Raw genomic sequence first — 17,804 nt, forward strand, 5'->3', positions numbered from 1 at the left:
CTGCCAGTCCTCTTGATGACACGAGGATTTAGGGGGCAATCATACATTCGTTATTGCTTGCCTTAAGGTCACGATTATTGGATAAGCATGTGTTGCTTTCATTTGGTTTAATTAGCTTTGGAAGGATTTTCACATTGCATCAAGCTCAGTCAGGCAGCAAATCAGTGCCCATGCCCTTGAATGTGACTGAAATTCTGTTCCAGGGACAGGTAAAGCTGCATAAATCAGTTTTCCTATGATACATGGCCTAATTTCAGTGTGGATTATTGTGGATTATTAGGATGATGTTGTTTGTCTGATCACTAATCTGCAGAGTTTTCCATTCGTTTTAGTAATGTGGCTTACTACCTATGTATTCTCAGGCTCAAAATGTTTTTATTTAACTTTAAACTATTTTAACTGTAAACAAAATAAGACACAGTCAGGGCTTATCTACCCAGTTTCAGAAGTGACCCTCTTTCCACTGGTGCTTTTTTAGTAAGATCCTTGACTAGCCTAGGAAATAAAGAGTGTTTGGAAAATGTGTTTAGCAGAGAATCAAATATTGTAAGTGATGTCCTGGTTACAAGCTCTGTCATTGTGTAAATATAAATATAAATAAATATAAATTAATGGAGATATCCCATCTCCTAGAACTGGAAGGGATCTTGAAAGGTCATCAAGTCCAGCCCCCTGCCTTCACTAGCAGGACCTACTAGTAGTAGGTTCTGGTTTGTGAGCATGAGTAGGCAAATTATTTCACTTCAAAATGACAAAGAAGCTCAGTGCAAAAATTGAAAACAAAAAACCCAAGCACCCATGACTCTAACATCTGATTTAGGGAGAATTTTATGGCCACGGACGTGTTCAGAGATTCATTTTTATTGATTCACATAGCTGTCTTATGATATTTAAAGGTGTAGTTTGCAGATTAATATTAAAAATATATATTAATGTAACCCACTAGCTTGGTTTTATTATTACCATTATGAAAAACAGAACTTATAACTTATCTGCTCTGTCCTAAAAAGTGGAAAAAAATCCTTTATTGAGGAGCATGTATTGGTTTTTTCTTTCTCTTTCTGTCTTTAAAAAAAAAAAAAAATGTCCTTTTGCTCGTTGGATAATTTTAGAAGCATTAAAAATAGATGATTGCAAATTCAGGTCCTCTTTTCCTTCTATAACTAATAAAATAGTTTTATTGTTAAACTAAATTTTGCAGATTGCACTTAAATTCAAAAAGAGCTAGTGATATTATGAAAAAACAAACAATTCAGCCTGGTATGTTGGAATTTTTTTTAAAAAATGAGACCTTAAAAACATTTTATGTGAAGATTGCATATACAGAAACCTGTGAAATATCTGTTTAAAGGTTTGATTTCTTTCAGCCTATTTCAGTAAACCGAACCACTGTAATAATGAATAAATGCCTTTTCTGATAGTGAATGTCAGCAATATGCTGTCTGGTTTTAGGGACTGACATGTCACTTTAAGCTTTTCTATTTTATAATTAAATGCAGAGAACCACAATTTTTAATATCATAATACAACAGTAATGCAGTATGTTTGTGTTCTGTCCAGTGAACCGTGATATTTCTGATGGTTTCTCTTTAGTCAGACACATAGCAAGGGAAAACGTCTCTTCCCAGATAGAGCTGCAAATGGCTTGATCAAATGAATTATTTTAAGTGATTGAAATTGTAAGGAATAACATCGTCTCAAAGTCTGACTTGTTAAGAAATTGAATAAACAGATTCTGGACTTTAAGTAAACAAAATATGAGCAGTCATAACTCAAGTAATACCAATCCCAGCAGATGGCACTATTTCTTTTCGCTTGCAGTAGAAAACCTCATCTTCATGCAGATTTGAATTTAGACTCTTACAGATTTTGTCCAGATGAACCAACATATTATCTAAAATGACAATCAGTAACTTGTATATTCTTGCTAAGGTGTGGGCCAAGTTGTTGCCTCACTTCAGTGTGAACTGAAAGTCTGAACTGAAAAATGAATTTGGGAAGAGACGGGGGGACACTCTGTAGCCTTTTATAGTGACTGATACATTCTGAAGAGACAGTTCAACTCTTGGAACTAGTTAACCAACAGTACCCAGTATGTCAAGTAGTTCGTAGTCAAATACTGCTATATACAGTACATAAAGCATTTCCCCTATAACAGGACATAGGCCCCAGTGTTTTTGTAACATTCTCAGGCTTTGATTGGTTACCATAATTATTCTGGAAGGGCTTTCTTTCTACAATGACTTGCCCAAGGTCACACAACAAGCAATAGAACCCCGCTCTCCTGACTCTGAGGCCAGTGCTCAATCCACTGGTTTACAGAGACTCCCTTGCCTAGCATTAGTGATCGGAGTTTCCTGTCACTGAGAGCTTCATTTGTGTTCAGTGTTCTAAAGAAATTTCCTCACTGCTATTTATAATGAAGTAGTATTAGAAAATATTGCATTCTGATTAGCTAAATGGCAGAGCATTCTTCTGGGATAGTACCATATGTCAGAGCTGCTTTTATTTGCTAAACTGCATCACAGGTAATATCAACATTCCTCTATAAACAATGTCAAAATGCAGGATTATCTACTAAAGATTACCTGTAATTGCATTTACTAAACCTCTTCATTTACCTTTATCTATGAGCTTTCATGTTGTGAACAAACTTACTCAGCACCAGGCAGTACATATATTTTCATCCACATCCTCAAATCTCTTCTCAATCCCTTTGTCCTTACAAAGGGAGTCTCTGTAAACCAGTGGATTGAGCACTGGCCTCAGAGTCAGGAGACCGGGGTTCTATTGCTTGTTGTGTGACCTTGGGCAAGTAATTGTAGAAAGAAAGCCCTTCCCTTTATTGTGCTCTTTTCATATATCATCCCTTCCCTAGCTTTAGAGATTAGTTCTTATTCTCATCATCTTTGCCACTCCTCTTGCCCAACTTTGCTCTCAAGATTCCTTCCAGTTCTCCCTCCTCCTTATTTATCTCTGTTTCTTAACAAGGCTTAGTCCCCACCAGTGAGAGCTGTTTTTTCATTTAATTTTTTTTAAAAGTTGAACTGGGACTAGTGTGGGTTGCCCTTCGTGTTTGAAGCATCTCTCTGAAGCCCTGATGAGATACTTGGTTCTGACAGAAACAGTATGTTGAAACCACTGCTGGGACACATCCCTCAGCAGCCCATAGCATGAGGGTAGGCCTGCCTTCTACTCCCACTTCCACACCCCAACAACAGAGATGATTCTGATGCCACATGCTGCTTCCAACTCAGCATCTAGTAAAAATTAAATGAAAAAGAAAGTCCTCGAGTGGTGGCTAGGGTGGAAAAAGTGGAGAAAGAAAGGACTTGGGGAAAGTCTTGGGAGTAGGAAGCCACTTAAACATGTACAATAAAGATTTTTGTAAAGTTTTTATTTTTATTTAAGATAAGTTGAGTGATCAAAGTAGGGGACAGGAGTCAGGATTCATGGATTTCATTCCTGACTCAACTTTGAGCTAGTCACTTACCACCAAATTTTCCAAAGTGGCTACTAATTTGTCTGCCTCCATTCTTGGTGTGCTCATCTTGAGACAGATAGGGCTTGAAAGTGCAGGGCACCCACATCTACAAATGAGGTCAGTGGGAGTTGTGAGTGTTCAGTACTTTCTGAGAGTCAGGCCTGAGGTATCTTAAGTTGTGCTTCCAAAAACAGAGGCTCCCAAAACCAGCAGCCACTTCTGAAAATTTTGGCCTTAACCTATCTGTGCGTCAGTTTCCCAGCTAGTAAATGGGACAATTATTACCTCCCCGAGTCCCCCCAAGAGTGTAGAGAGGCCAATTTTAGCAATGTGTGTGAAGCACTTTGACTCGACTATTAAAGTAATGATTTTAACATTTTTTTTCTATTTACAGAATTGAAAATATGAAACTTTTTTCACAAGGATTTATTACAATTTTGATCAAATTATTTAAGAGCTTTTTAAAGGCAATGTCGTAATAAATAATTGTACATGATAACTTTAGACATATTACGGCTTCTTGGGGAGTTGCATTGCTCTGCCTTTGGCCTCATGACTAACAACCCACTCAAGGCGTGGCAGGATCCAGGCCTGGAACACTCCCTATTGTTCATTGTGTAAACATATTACTGTGGTTATTATATAATTAATGTATTATTGTTGTGGTTAAATTATGAAGTTTAACATAGTTGTGACAGAAAGTTTTAGGGCCTTATCTAGCTCTCAGTTGAGAAGCTCTCATTGGCATTCATGAGAACTGGATAGTACCCACAGGGACAGATTCTGCTACCCTTATGCTGAGTAGTACTATAACTTGCAAGGAGTTCATTCAGTATGAGTAAGGGTGGCAGAGTTGGGCCTTTACTGATCAATTAGTGCAGTAATTTCACCTACCAGAACTGCCTGTTAAATTTAATTTAAATTCTTATTTTCAACATCTTAATGCATTTTAGTAAAAGCTATCCACTATTCATTTATGAGAGGTGGAATTGAATAGCTGTTGGGGGTAAGAAAGAGAGAAGAAAAGAGGGCTGGGAATCAGAATAAGAGACTATTGGTCAATTAAGTTTAATTGTGAATGCAGATCTCTGTTGCATGTTCAAAGGGATTTGAGCCTCAGAGACTATAAAGGTGCCCAATTCTTAGCATTTCAGGTGCTTACCTAAGAGACTTAATTGAATTTCCTTGTTTAAAAAGCAGTGAAGAAAAGTCTATGCCAAAGGATAAAATATTAAAGGAGACATTCTGTTTAAATGAAAGTCTGAAATTAAATTTATTGTTCAGTGAAACCAGATGTATATAGCAACTAATAGGTAACATGAATATCTTAAAAGATCTGGTAAGCTATAAGAGAAACTGAAGAACTGTTGTACTGAATTATTCAGGTTATTCAGTGAAAGTAAACTGTACTCCTGTAACTAAGTAGGAAACTTATTTTTCTTATAAGTGATGTATACAAGCATGAGAGCACACATCAAAATCTGCACAGTAACAGGAAAGCATCCATTTAAAATGAATATCAGAAGATGGCTAGAACAAGTTAATAATTCAGCCTTTAAAAAAAAAACTTGGAAAAAGCACACAGGTTCTCTGACTAATAAACAAACTGGGCTATTAACTAAGAACTAAATGTTGCTTAGATTACGCCTGGGGGAATTCTGCACCACTGCGCATGCGCAGAATCTATGTCCCCCACATATTTTTTTTCTTCCCCGCAGAAAAATGACTTTCTGATGGGGGAAACAAAGGGAAGCCACAAGAGCGGTCACACGATCCTCCCCAGCAGTATGTTTTGGGTGCCCGGGGCAGACGGCAGAGAGATAAATCACTGTGGGGCCGGGGGCAGGACTGGGGAAGACACTTATAAAGCAGTTCAGTAAATAACTTGATATGGTAAATCAGGTGCAGATGTCTGTTAGGGAGGAAAGGTCATGCTAATTACTGTACACGTAATACACAGATATATCCTTTGTCCCTGAACCTGTGTATAAAAATAAAAAAGGGAGAATGGCTTCTTTAGAGCTAAGTTTAGTAACTTTGCTGCTGATCGACACAGTTAAATAGAGCCTTCAGATCTCACAGGAGGCCCTTTGGATACTGTAGTAAGTGAGAGGCAGCATTCTAAACTTGATCATAGGAAAATATCAGAAATGGAGTGGAATGTTTGTTCAGCATCCAGAGAATCTCTCTCTCTTTCAGCCAAGAGCTACAATACTTAAAGAATGTCTCATGCATAACATTATAGTGTGTTCCAATGATGATTGCTTGGCATTGCTCCGTTTTAGTTAAAACAAAACAAGACTATCTGTAGCTGTGTAAGTTTCTAAATTAATCATATTTTATGGACAGTAAGTCTACCCACCAAGTTCCCCAAATATCAGAATAATCTAGTCGCAAAGTGTGTGCATAGTCACCTTATTATTGCAGTATACTGGGAGTCAGAGCATTTTAAAAAAAGTCTTGTGTTTCCCATTATTATAAGTGGTATTATATTTGCATTATTAATGTGGTAAGGCTCAGTCCTGTTCTAATCTATTTTATATAATTCTTATAGTGACCTTATCATTGTAGCATCAGGGTACCTTCCAGTAGTACACTAAGGCTTAGCAATGTGACTAACATTGGTAAAGTATGGTTCCTTCTTACTTTGATCCTCTCCCCAAGGGAAGGTGCTGAGATCTTCTATTCACATTGAAGTTAGGAGGAAATTCAGCTCTTCTTCAGGGAGGTTCCAGCATCTTGAAGGAGCAGACCTATAACCAGCAACATAGTTTGCAGATGCAGTTCTCATAATTAAAACATTAAAATCTAATTTTTGCAAGAAACTAAGGCTATGTCTACACTTCAAGATTGCAGCTCGAGTCAACATACCCGAGCTAGATTTAATCTAGCTAACCCAGGTCCTGGAACAGTGAAGCTGTGGCAGCATGCCCTTCAGTTGGAACTATGGGTAATTACTTGTGGGGCTAGCCCACGTTGAAATGTGCGCTGCTACGCTTCACTACTCTGGGACCTGAGCGAGTTAGATTAAAGCTAGCTCGGGGTATGTCTACACAAACTACAATCACACCCAGTGACTGCAGTCTAGTCCTAGCCTCAGAGATACTTACTCAAGGCCCAATCCTGTAAAATGGTGCAGACCCTGAAATCCCATTCATATTAACTGTATTTGAGGGCACTAGGATCAGGCCCGAAATAAGGGAGCAACAAGAAATATTGGAGGAATACATTTGAAATGATGTGACGTCATCTTAGATGGGTAGTTTTCTATAAACAGTCCAGTGCAGCATTGTCAACTCTCATCGTTTTATAACAAGTCTCATATTTTATATTTGTCTGAAAGCTCCAGCTCCGGGAGTCTTGTGAACATAAGAGAATATCAGCTTTTTTTTTTTTAAAACAAGGAGATTTTTGGTCCTGATGGTTGTAGAGAAAAGCTTGAAAATGTGACCCAAATGAACCCTAAAGGCTCAAAAATAGCAGGGAAATAAAAAGAACTCAACCCATTTTTTTTTAAATCTCATGATTGTTAAGTCAATTTCATGATTTTTTAACATTTGTGGTTGGCAATACTGGCTGGCTGGAGTTCCTGGGAGCTCCTTGTAAAAATTCTCCCAACAAACTGAATTCTCCTCACCCATCCTGTCTCTGAAGGAGTTCTCTTCCCTGCTTTGCTACTGCTAAATCATCCCTACTAAAGTTGACATATCCTGGATATCATAAAATTGATCTTCATAAGTATTTTATTGTCTTTGGAGTGCACTAAATGGCATATTTGAAAATAAATTGGGGTAGGCTATCCCCATCTCTCCTATAAGATCTTCAGCCACAATAACCTCAGTTCCCATCATACAGGGCTGAACACTGTGCTATCTATATTCAGTTCTGTTTTCAGCAACAAAGTATAAGCATTTCCAGATAAATACACTTAATATCAGTTTGTGTGCCAAGTGTTTTTGCCACCTTTCTTGTGCTTACGAGATAAATAGTTCCATAATTAAATGGAAAAACTGAACAGATTTCCCAGTCCTTCACCCCATATCTCTCCAAACACATGCATCCATTGTACAGAGGGGTTAAAATATCAGTAATCATCAGGAATGCTTAGTCATGATTCAGCATTTCTAAATTAAAAAATATCAAAAAATAAACAGAGAGATTGTTTTAATGCTTAACATTTGTACATTGAATGAGAGAAGTGATAACTCCTTAACCCTCAGATCATCCCTGTGAGGCAGGAAAGGACATTTTCATCTCTGGTTTACAGATGGGGACATTGAGACAAAGAGGCCCAGATCCTCAAAGGTATTTAGGTGCCTAACTCCCATTGAGTATCTGGGTTTAAGTGACTTTTCCCAAAGTCATAGAGGAATTGGTTTCCATTTACTGAGCTAATACTAGGGGTGGAGCATGATGGTGTCCATAGGAGTCTAATATGAGTAAACCAGGTTCCTGCAACTTTTTCTTAATGTATTTGCATTCATATGTGGCTCTGAGGATGACAGAAGTTGATTACTGAGGGTATTAGCTTACATGTAACTACAGGAGTTCAGTAATGTATCCCGTAAGAGTTAAAGGGACAAAAACAACCATTTGTCCCATAGCTGCAGAGGTAATACAATTGCTAGTCTGCAGCTGGAATCTTATTGCACTTATATCTGCTATGCATTTGTCTTTTACAGTCTGTCAATATTATGGAACGGACATTGCAGAAATATGGAAGCTATGAAAAGTTTGAGCAGGCTACTGGAGGCAGCCTGCTACCAAAAAGTCGCATTTGGAATCATGTCAGGAAATACATGGTGAAAGAAGGCTGCCTTGGTGAGGTAGGATGCACACAGGATCAATGAAAAAGCTTCCCCTTTAATCACAAAATCAGAAATTAGAGATAGAAAAGACCTATAAGATTATCTAGTAGTGCATCCCTTGTCAATATAGACTTGCTCCTTACATTATATTTTCTAATGGGTTTGTCCATTCTAGTTTTAAATGATCTAAACAATGTGGCTTCCAACTACTTCTCTTGGGAGATTATTCCACAATGTAATAGATCTCATCAGGAAGTTTTCCTGCTACTTGAATTATGTGTTCCCATTCTTAATTTCATTCTATTACTTGGAGGTGTACCTGAAATAACAACTCTCCTTCCTTATCCCTTCAGTTACTTGTAGAGTAGCACATCCCCATTTAGTCACTTATGTGTATGTCTGCCTCAACCTGCGCTGGGTTTTTCTAATGCTGTATCACACTACAAACTCCTCTAATTTGCAGTCATCTTATATTGCAAAGCTTTTTTTTTTTTTTGCTGCTTCCTATATTTCTTGTTCCTGTTGTATACATTTATGCTGAATTAGGTTTAAACAGGAGAGCTATGCTGGATTTTGAATTTTACCGGGTAGACCTCATTGGTTTGTCTAGTCTTACCTGAATGTCAGGAATGAATATTACACACACACACGGTGATATTTACTCCTGTGGAAAGAGTCCACACAAGGACTGTGTACCACTTAATCCACTAGAATAGGATTTAAGTATTAAGTGGCCCATTAAGCATCATAGTGCAGCAAGATAGTATACTAAACTTTCCTACTTCTGTAGGTGACCTTTAAAGATTTGAAATGAATTTTTTAAAAATAAATCTTAGTTTCAATGTATTTTTAAGTGTGTGTGTGTGTGTGGTGTGTGTGTGTGTATATATATATATATATATATATATATATAATAATTTTAAAAAAACCCTGACAAATAGGTACTTAAATTGACTGTGTATATATATTCAGTCAATTTAAGTACCTATTTGTCAGGTTTTTTTTTTTAATTTACCTTCTCTTGCTACTAGTAATATGCAAGGTTCCAATAAATGACTTAAAAGAGAGTTATTTTCTCTTTTCTCAGTTTGTTAACTTAGTGCATTTGACCGCACTTTTTGTTCAGTCAGTTTCACTGTTTCCCCTCTAGGACAGTTAGGTTCCAGTTCTGCCATCTGATTTGCATGTCTGAACCCTTATGTTTATGTGAAGTCCCACTGAAGTCCATGATGCTTCACACAGGCACAGGGGAACAGAACCTTTCTAGAGACACAAAAACTTATTTGCGTCTTGTTGGGAAGAGCCTTGAGAGGCATATGACTGAGTCCACTTAGAACACTGTGGGAGTGAGTGGGAGAATAGAAGCGGCAAAAAGCAGGAAAGGAAAAGAACTCTTTTAAGCCTCAAGCCTTTCTTTCTCCTTAGATTGTAGTTCATCTCACTGAGGACCTGCTTTCTCGTGCCTCAATGACAGTGGTGAATGGCCGCCCAACTCTGACTATCAATGTTTCCACTGCACGTGAGCACTGGCTAGAAGGGATGCTGAGGCACGAAATAGGTATGGACACGTTTTGAATTCTTCATGCCAGAGAGACTATGTGCATTCTTATTTATTATTTGTTTTCAGTAACACTGACAATGTCCTAGGCGTTGTACAAACCCAAAAGAAGTTCCGGCCCCTGCTGCGTAGATGTGGTAAAGCATAAGAAAGGACTATTTATAATTGTAGTATACAGTAGAACTAAAACACCCGACTAGTACCTTGAGAGATGTAGATGTGAGAAATGTTGCCAGTGAACCCCAAATCTGTGCAAGTCCCCCCTGGTTTTGAGTTATCTGGGGAGAGGATGAGCGAACAAACAACACAACATATGTGTAGTAGTCATATTGCTTAATGCACTGCTGGAAGGCACTCAGACACTACAGTGATGAGCATGGTATAAAAACCTCTATAACATAGAATACAGTAATTACAAACATTTAGCCCAGGATAGTAGAAAGTTTCTCAAACTTTTTCTAGGGCCTGGTCTATACTAGGCGTTTATGTCGAAGTTAGCGCCGTTACATCGAATTAACCCTGCACCCGTCCACACCGCGAAGGTATTTAGTTCGACATAGAGGTCTCTTTAATTCGACTTCTGTACTCCTCCCCGACGAGGGGAGTAGCGCTAAATTCGACATGGCCATGTCGAATTAGGCTAGGTGTGGATGGAAATCGACGCTAATAGCTCCGGGAGCTATCCCACAGTGCACCACTCTGTTGACGCTCTGGACAGCAGTACGAGCTCGGATGCTCTGAACTGCCACACAGGAAAAGCCCCGGGAAAATTTGAATTTGAATTCCTTTTCCTGTCTGGCCAGTTTGAATCTCATTTCCTGTCTGGACATCGTGGCGAGCTCAGCAGCACTGGCAACGATGCAGAGCTCTCCAGCAGTGATGGCCGTGCAATCTCAGAATAGAAAGAGGGCCCCAGCATGGACTGATCGGGAAGTCTTGGATCTCATCGCTGTGTGGGGCGATGAGTCCGTGCTTTCCGAGCTGCGATCCAAAAGACGGAATGCAAAGATCTACGAGAAGATCTCTAAAGACATGGCAGAGAGAGGATACAGCCGGGATGTAACGCAGTGCCGCGTGAAAATCAAGGAGCTGAGACAAGGCTACCAGAAGACCAAAGAGGCAAACGGACGCTCCGGATCCCATCCCCAGACATCCCGTTTCTACGAGGCACTGCATTCCACCCTCGGTGCGGCCGCCACCACTACCCCACCAGTGACCGTGGACTCTGAGGATGGGATAGTGTCCACGGCTGGATCCTCGGACATGTTAGCAGACGGGGAAGATGAGGAAGGAGATGAGGAGGACGAGGCAGTCGACAGCGCTCACAACGCTGATTTCCCCGACAGCCAGGATCTCTTCATCACCCTTACAGAGATCCCCTACCAACCCTCCCCAGCCGTTACCCCGGACACAGAATCTGGGGAAGGATCAGCCAGTAAGTGTTGTAAAAATCTAAACATTTATTTGTAACAGAACAGGAATATTAACAATTTAAAAAATGGGTTTCTCATGATTAGTTTGATTAGCTTAACGGTTCAGTCATGGGCAGTGCAACTATTGAAAAAAAATCTAGCAATGTCCGGTTTTGCATGATTGTCCTGCCCAAGCCGCTCTACTGGTTAGTCACTGCTACAGCAGCTACAGTAAAATGCGGTCTATATGTCCGGGGATGGAGCAGAAATCCTCCTGTGACATCTCGAGGAAGCTCTCCTGGAGGTAATTGGAAATCCGCTGCATTAGGTTCTTGGGGAGAGCGGCCTTATTGGGTCCTCCGTAGTAGGACACGTTGCCACGCCACGAGACAAGCAAATACTCTGGAATCATTGCTCTGCACAGCATGGCGGCATACGGCCCTGGTCTTTGGAGGCTTTCCCGGAGCATTCGCTCTTTCTCGCTGTCAGAGATCCTCATGAGGGTGATGTCGCTCATGATGACCTGCTTTGAATGAGGTAGGGGAATGTTAGTGTTGGGACTGCTTTGCCGTTCCTTTACAGAACTGTAACCGCTGGTTTGCAGCCACGCGGTGGAGGCGGGAGAGGGGCAGCCGAAAGGGATCGTTCCCGGGGACAGCCGCGAGGGTGTGGGACAGGAGCAGACTTCCTGCTTGCCGAATTGCTGGCAGCAGGGACCGACATTGATTTCAATGTGAAATGAGGCCATTGCTAATATTAAAGTTTTAAGCTGCCACAAGTCTACGGCTTACCATGTCTGCCTGCAACAGAAATTCCGTTCTCCTGAGAGGCTTCTCAAATGTGCTGTAGAAGACCCCAGGCACTGAATGCGAAGGCTGAGAATTCGACCTTGTGCTGAGTGCGCATGTGATAGGTGCTGTGCATGGTCTTGTTCACAGAGAAAGACTATGTTCTTTGTTCACAACTACATTTATCTTTCTGAGGAATTCACTCCCTTTTTCCCATTCCCACAGCCCCATCTGCGACTGTCTCACAACCTAGCCTGTCATCACACTCCCAGAGGCTAGCGTGGATTAGGCATAAGAAGAAGAGGACACGGGAGGACATGTTCTCGGAGCTTATAGCCTGCTCCAGAGCCCAGGCAGCACAGCAGACCCAGTGGCGGGAGAACTTGACCCGAATGCACCAAGCCAACATGGATCGGGAGGAGAGGTGGCGTCAGGAAGACCAGCAGGCGACTCAAACCCTGCTTGGACTAATGAGGGAGCAAACGGACACGCTCCGGCGCCTTGTGGATGTTCTGCAGGAACGGAGGCAGGAGGACAGAGCCCCGCTGCAGTCCATCTCTAACCGCCCTCCCCCGCCACCAAGTCCCATACTCCCCTCACCCAAAGTGCACAGAAGGAGAGGCGGCAGAGTCCCTGCTAACTCTCACTCCACCCCTGCAGAGAGCTCGAGCAGCAGAAGGCTCTCATTCCCCAAAATTTGACAAGTTCTTTCCTTCCCGCCTGACACAAGCCCCCGTCCAAGTTTCACTTTCCCAGTTCCATGTTTGGTTGATAATAAAAAATACGTTTCTGTTAACTACTGTTTCCATCATGTTCTTTTGGAGGAGGGGGGGATAGGGGGTTGGTAATTCGACAGGACAGTCACCTTTGGCAGGGTATATAGTCGGGGGCAGGCACAGCAGCAGGGCACATACATAGTGCAGTGATGCAGTGACTAGTTACCCTGGTTAGTCTGGGAGGTTGTTTTCATGTTATGTGGTGGGGGGTGGGTTGCTCTGTGACTTTGTGGCAGGGGAGGGCAGTTACAGATCTTAAGCGGCGGTCCTTAGGCAGGATCACAGAGCCACACAGCAGGGGATCTGTAACCGTCCTCCCCCTGCCACAAAGTCACATAGACCCCCCCATACACACAGTCCCTATCAGGAGGGGTGACAGGCTCCGTTGAAACAACCATCCCACCGCAGCGGAGCCTGTCAATCCTTGAGTTTAGAAGCTGCATTCGCGCCACTACAGTACACCCGCTCCGCACCACAGTCTGCGTCCCAGTTTTAAAAAATTCCTGCGAATACAGTATTAAAGAAAACGGTGTGCTTTAACAAAGTAGAACTATTTTTATTTTGAAACGTGTGTTGGAAGTGGGGTGAAGGGGGTATGTAACTGGATAGGATAGTCAACATTAACTGGGTAAAGAAACGGGGGCAGGTTTAGCTTCTCAATACACAAACTTTAAAGTCACAGGTTACCCTGCTCACTCAGGAACTTTGCTTTCAAAGCCTTCCGGATGCACAGCGCTTCCCGCTGGTCTCTTCTAATCGCCCGGCTGTCTGGCTGTGAGTAATCAGCAGCCAGGCTATTTTCCTCAACCTCCCACCCCGCCATAAAGGTCTCCCCCTTGCTCTCACAGAGATTGTGGAGCACACAGCAAGCTGCAATAACAATGGGGATATTGGTTTCGCTGAGATCACAGCGAGTCAGTAAGCTTCTCCATCTCCCCTTGAGACGTCCAAAAGCACACTCCACCACCATTCTGCACTTGCTCAGCCGGTAGTTGAAGAGTTCTTTTTCAGTGTCCAGGGCGCCAGTATAGGGCTTCATGAGCCAGGGCATTAGCGGGTAGGCTGGGTCCCCGAGGATGACTATAGGCATCTCCACATCCCCAAGAGTTATTTTGTGGTCCGGGAAGTAAATACCTTGCTGCAGCCGTCTAAACAGACCAGAGTTCCTGAAAACACGAGCATCATGAACCTTGCCCGGCCATCCCACGTAGATGTTGGTAAAACGTCCCCTGTGGTCCACCAGTGCTTGCAGCACCATGGAAAAGTATCCCTTTCTGTTAATGTACTGGCTGGCCTGGTGTTCCGGTGCCAGGATAGGGATGTGAGTTCCATCTATGGCCCCACCGCAGTTTGGGAATCCCATCGCTGCGAAGCCATCTATGATGGCCTCCACGTTTCCCAGGGTCACTACCTTTGGCAGCAGTACATCAACGATTGCCTTGGCTACTTGCATCACAACAACCCCCACGGTAGATTTGCCCACCCCAAACTGGTTCGCGACTGACCGGTAGCTGTCTGGCGTTGCAAGCTTCCACAGGGCTATGGCCACTCGCTTCTGGACAGTCAGGGCTGCTCGCATCCGGGTGTCATTGCGCTTCAGGGCAGGGGACAGCAACTCACAAAGTTCCAGGAAACTTCCCTTCCGCATGCGAAAGTTTCGCAGCCACTGGGATTCATCCCAGACCTGCAGCACTATGCGGTCCCACCACTCAGTGCTTGTTTCCCGTGCCCAGAATCTCCTTTCGACGGCATCAACATGACCCATTGCCACCGTGATGTTCTCGGCGCTGGGTCCCCTGCTTTCTGAGAGGTCTGTGCTACTCTCAGACTTCAGGCCATCACCGCGTTGACGTAGCCTCCTCGCCTGACTTTTCTGCATCTGCCTCAGGGAAAGGTGTATGATAAGTTGCGAGGCGTTGAGAGCGGCCACAACTGCAGTGATGGTTGCAGCAGGCTCCATGCTCGCAGTGCTGTGGCGTCCGCGCTGTCACTGACTAGAAAAGTGCGCGAACTGATTTCCCGCCGGCGCTTTCAGGGAGGGAGGGCGGGAGTGATGGACGGATGACGACAGTTACCCAAAAGCACCCTGGACACCTTTTTTTTACCCAGAAGGCATTTGCGGCTCCACCCAGAATTCCAATGGGCAGCGGGGACTCCGGGAACTGTGGGATAGCTGACCACAGTGCACCACTTCCAATGTCGACGCTTTCCCCGTTAGTGTGGACTCACAAAGTCGAATTACTGTCCTTAGTGTGGACACACACGTTCGACTTTGCAATATCGATTCCAAAAATTCGATTTAAGTAAAATCGAACTACTCTCGTAGTGTAGACAAGGCCTAGGTTTTGGGTGAACCTGCCCCAGTATACCAGACCAAACCCAGATGAAATCCAATGGCTTTGACCAAGTTACTCTTTTAGGTTTTATGCCTGTGAATGCCCTGCACCACAGTTATAACTACCCTCTGGTTACAGGGCAATAGCTTCCTCTACAGCTGCAGTAATGCTCTATGATCAGCCTCAAGGAGACAGGAATACTCGTGCATGTTGAATCTTCCCTCCTCTGTTCTCCCCACTTCCCATCCACAGCAAGGCTTTGTCTACACTAGAGAAATGTTGGTGGGTTGTGCACTTCTGAAAAATCTCCCTGCAGGGATTTAGGAGCACAAAGTTCCAGTGATGTTCAATGGGACGTGTGCTCCTAAATCCCATAGGTCCTTTTGAAAATCTCTGCTGGCATCACCCTTTGGACACCCTGCACTGTTGACGCTTAGATGAGTGCTATTCCACTCGTTTAATTACCATTGATTACCTTCTCCACTGTCCTCAAGGCCAAAGTTACCTCCTTTCCCAGTCCCCCATTGTCCCAATAGGTGAGAATCCTGAAGTTGGGTCCTAAACTTAGTTAGCTCCTGTGGTAGCTAATTGTACTATTATTTGAGACACGGGTTGTTACTGTTCTAAGCTCCCTGCTTCTTTCCTTTTAGGAACTCATTATTTTCGAGGTATTAACAACAACAGCCAGCCTTGGTGCAATTGGAATGGACGCAAAAAGCTTGGGTTAAAGCCAATCAACCCTACCGAGGAAGGCCTGGCGAGTATTCACAGTGTCCTGTTCCGAAAAGACCCCTTTCTATGGAGGGCTGCCCTTCTCTACTACACTGTCTATCAAGCTAGCCAAATGTCCTTCAGTCAACTCTTCCAGGATGTGGGGAGATTTGTCAAGGACCCCAACACTAGGTGGGATTACTGTGTACGAGCCAAGAGGGGGTGGACTGATACTTCCCAGCCAGGTTGGTTTCCTATGTAGTTTGAGCACATTCCATCTTCATTCTCCAAAAGCTTTGTTCAAAATAAGGGGCCTGTGCAGCTCTGTTGGCAGGTGATAGGATTTGTGCAAAGGGTTGTGGAAAAATTAAACTCCTCGTTTTCTAAAATGGATAGTATGAAGTGGCAAGGATCCTTCATTTAAAACAATGATTGAGATGAAAAACAGTATTTTTTTTCAGGACTTTCAAAGTGATTTGGTAAAGGAATTTTTAAGGGATGTTAAAGGAGACACTGTCAAGACCTTTAGGTTCACAGTTTGCCCTCCCTTGTTTTTTATGCCCTGGGCAGGGCTTGTTACGATAGTGCTGCAAATTTCTGTGACCGGGGGTTTAAAAGCTGCTCAGCTCCCTGCATTACACTGTCAGATTCCCAGCAAGCTAGTCTGCCTAACGGCCAGCGCCTTTGCTTAGTGTCTTTCACGTAGGCTTAATCCTCTAGCCAATGGGTGTCAGGTAAATTTTGCAAGTCCTCGGACAAAAATATCTAAATGGCAGGAAATAAAATAATTTTATGTACCATTACTTTTGGCAAATGCATTGCTTTGAAAAAGCCTGAAAACAATACCATGACTCTGATTCCTTTAGGCTGCTTCAGTAAGGATCAGGTATACTTGGATGGCATCCTCCAAATCCTAAGATACAGGGAGTCTATCGATTTCCACTTGCTGATGGCTCTTGGAAAGGTGAGTGGAATCAATTTCTGAACAGAAGCAATAGTAGTATCATTTTAATAAGCGTTTTCCTAAATAATCATTAAGTTGCATGAACATTACAGGATCACTTTCTGTAGGTGTTGTCTTAAAATGTGCTGGTGCCCTTTGCATCACCTTGATCTTGAATCTTCACTGTCTGTAAAATCAGACATCACTGTACATTATAGTATAGAGACACCACCAACTTGAAATATAGTCAATTTCAAAGAGTAAGTTAGAAGTACTTTCAGGACCTACACCTTCCTGTCAGGTTTCTACCACCTTATACCTTCCTGTTTGTGGTTTTACAGTCACATTTCTCTGTTTTTAAAAAATGTTTTTCTCCTCCCTGTTTGCATGGGCCTTTTGCACCTCAACAACTGGAGCAATGGGCAGACTTTACACAAAGTCCTGCCAATCTACAAAGTACACAAATGAAATAAAAAAGAAATAATGTCTCTCTCTCTCTCTCTCTCAAAATCATTTTTATCTTAGGTGTTTGTAACAATGGCAGGTAATGTATTTGCAGACAGAAGTGTGATTTTATGTCAGTGGGTTTCCTGTAGCCCAGTTGCAGCGTTAACTGCACAGACAGGGAAGTAGCCACCAATGTGGGATTTGACTTTCAGATGAGAGTAGGAAGTGTGATCTGGTATTTGAAGAAGGACACAGGGTCAGGAATCCTGGGCTCTGCTCCCAACTTCGCAAGTCACTTAACATCTCTGGGTATGTCTACACTCCAGCTGGGAGCAAGTCTCCCATCCTGGCTAGACAGACTTGTACTAGCAGGGTTCAAGCTACCGTGCTAAAAATGTTGCAGCACCAATGGAAACTTGGGCTCTTAACCCCACCCAACTGCCTGGGTGTGAGCTGTGGGGGATAGCCTGAGTCTCTGCTGGTGCCACAGCACCCACACAGCTATTTTTAGTTCATTAGCTCACGTAAAGCTAGCGTAGGT

The 17,804-nt window shown here is 42.7% G+C and overlaps 1 protein-coding gene across 2 annotated transcripts in view; it reads left to right on the forward strand.

Moving 5' to 3' along the window:
• The window catches only part of MATCAP2 (microtubule associated tyrosine carboxypeptidase 2), a 47,249-nt gene that overhangs the window by 16,425 nt on the left and 13,020 nt on the right, over positions 1-17,804 (forward strand). Inside the window, exons 3-6 of one of the 2 annotated variants that reach the window (XM_054020340.1) lie at positions 8,167-8,310; positions 9,718-9,850; positions 15,813-16,118; positions 16,740-16,837. In XM_054020340.1, the coding sequence (XP_053876315.1) occupies positions 8,167-8,310; positions 9,718-9,850; positions 15,813-16,118; positions 16,740-16,837 (681 nt within the window). Of the gene's footprint in view, positions 1-8,166; positions 8,311-9,717; positions 9,851-12,275; positions 12,762-15,812; positions 16,119-16,739; positions 16,838-17,804 lie in introns of those variants that run through there. The other variant, XM_054020341.1, reaches the window with a different exon arrangement.

This window comes from Malaclemys terrapin, chromosome 2 (genome assembly GCF_027887155.1).
Source record: "Malaclemys terrapin pileata isolate rMalTer1 chromosome 2, rMalTer1.hap1, whole genome shotgun sequence".
Taxonomy (NCBI): Eukaryota; Metazoa; Chordata; order Testudines; family Emydidae; genus Malaclemys; species Malaclemys terrapin.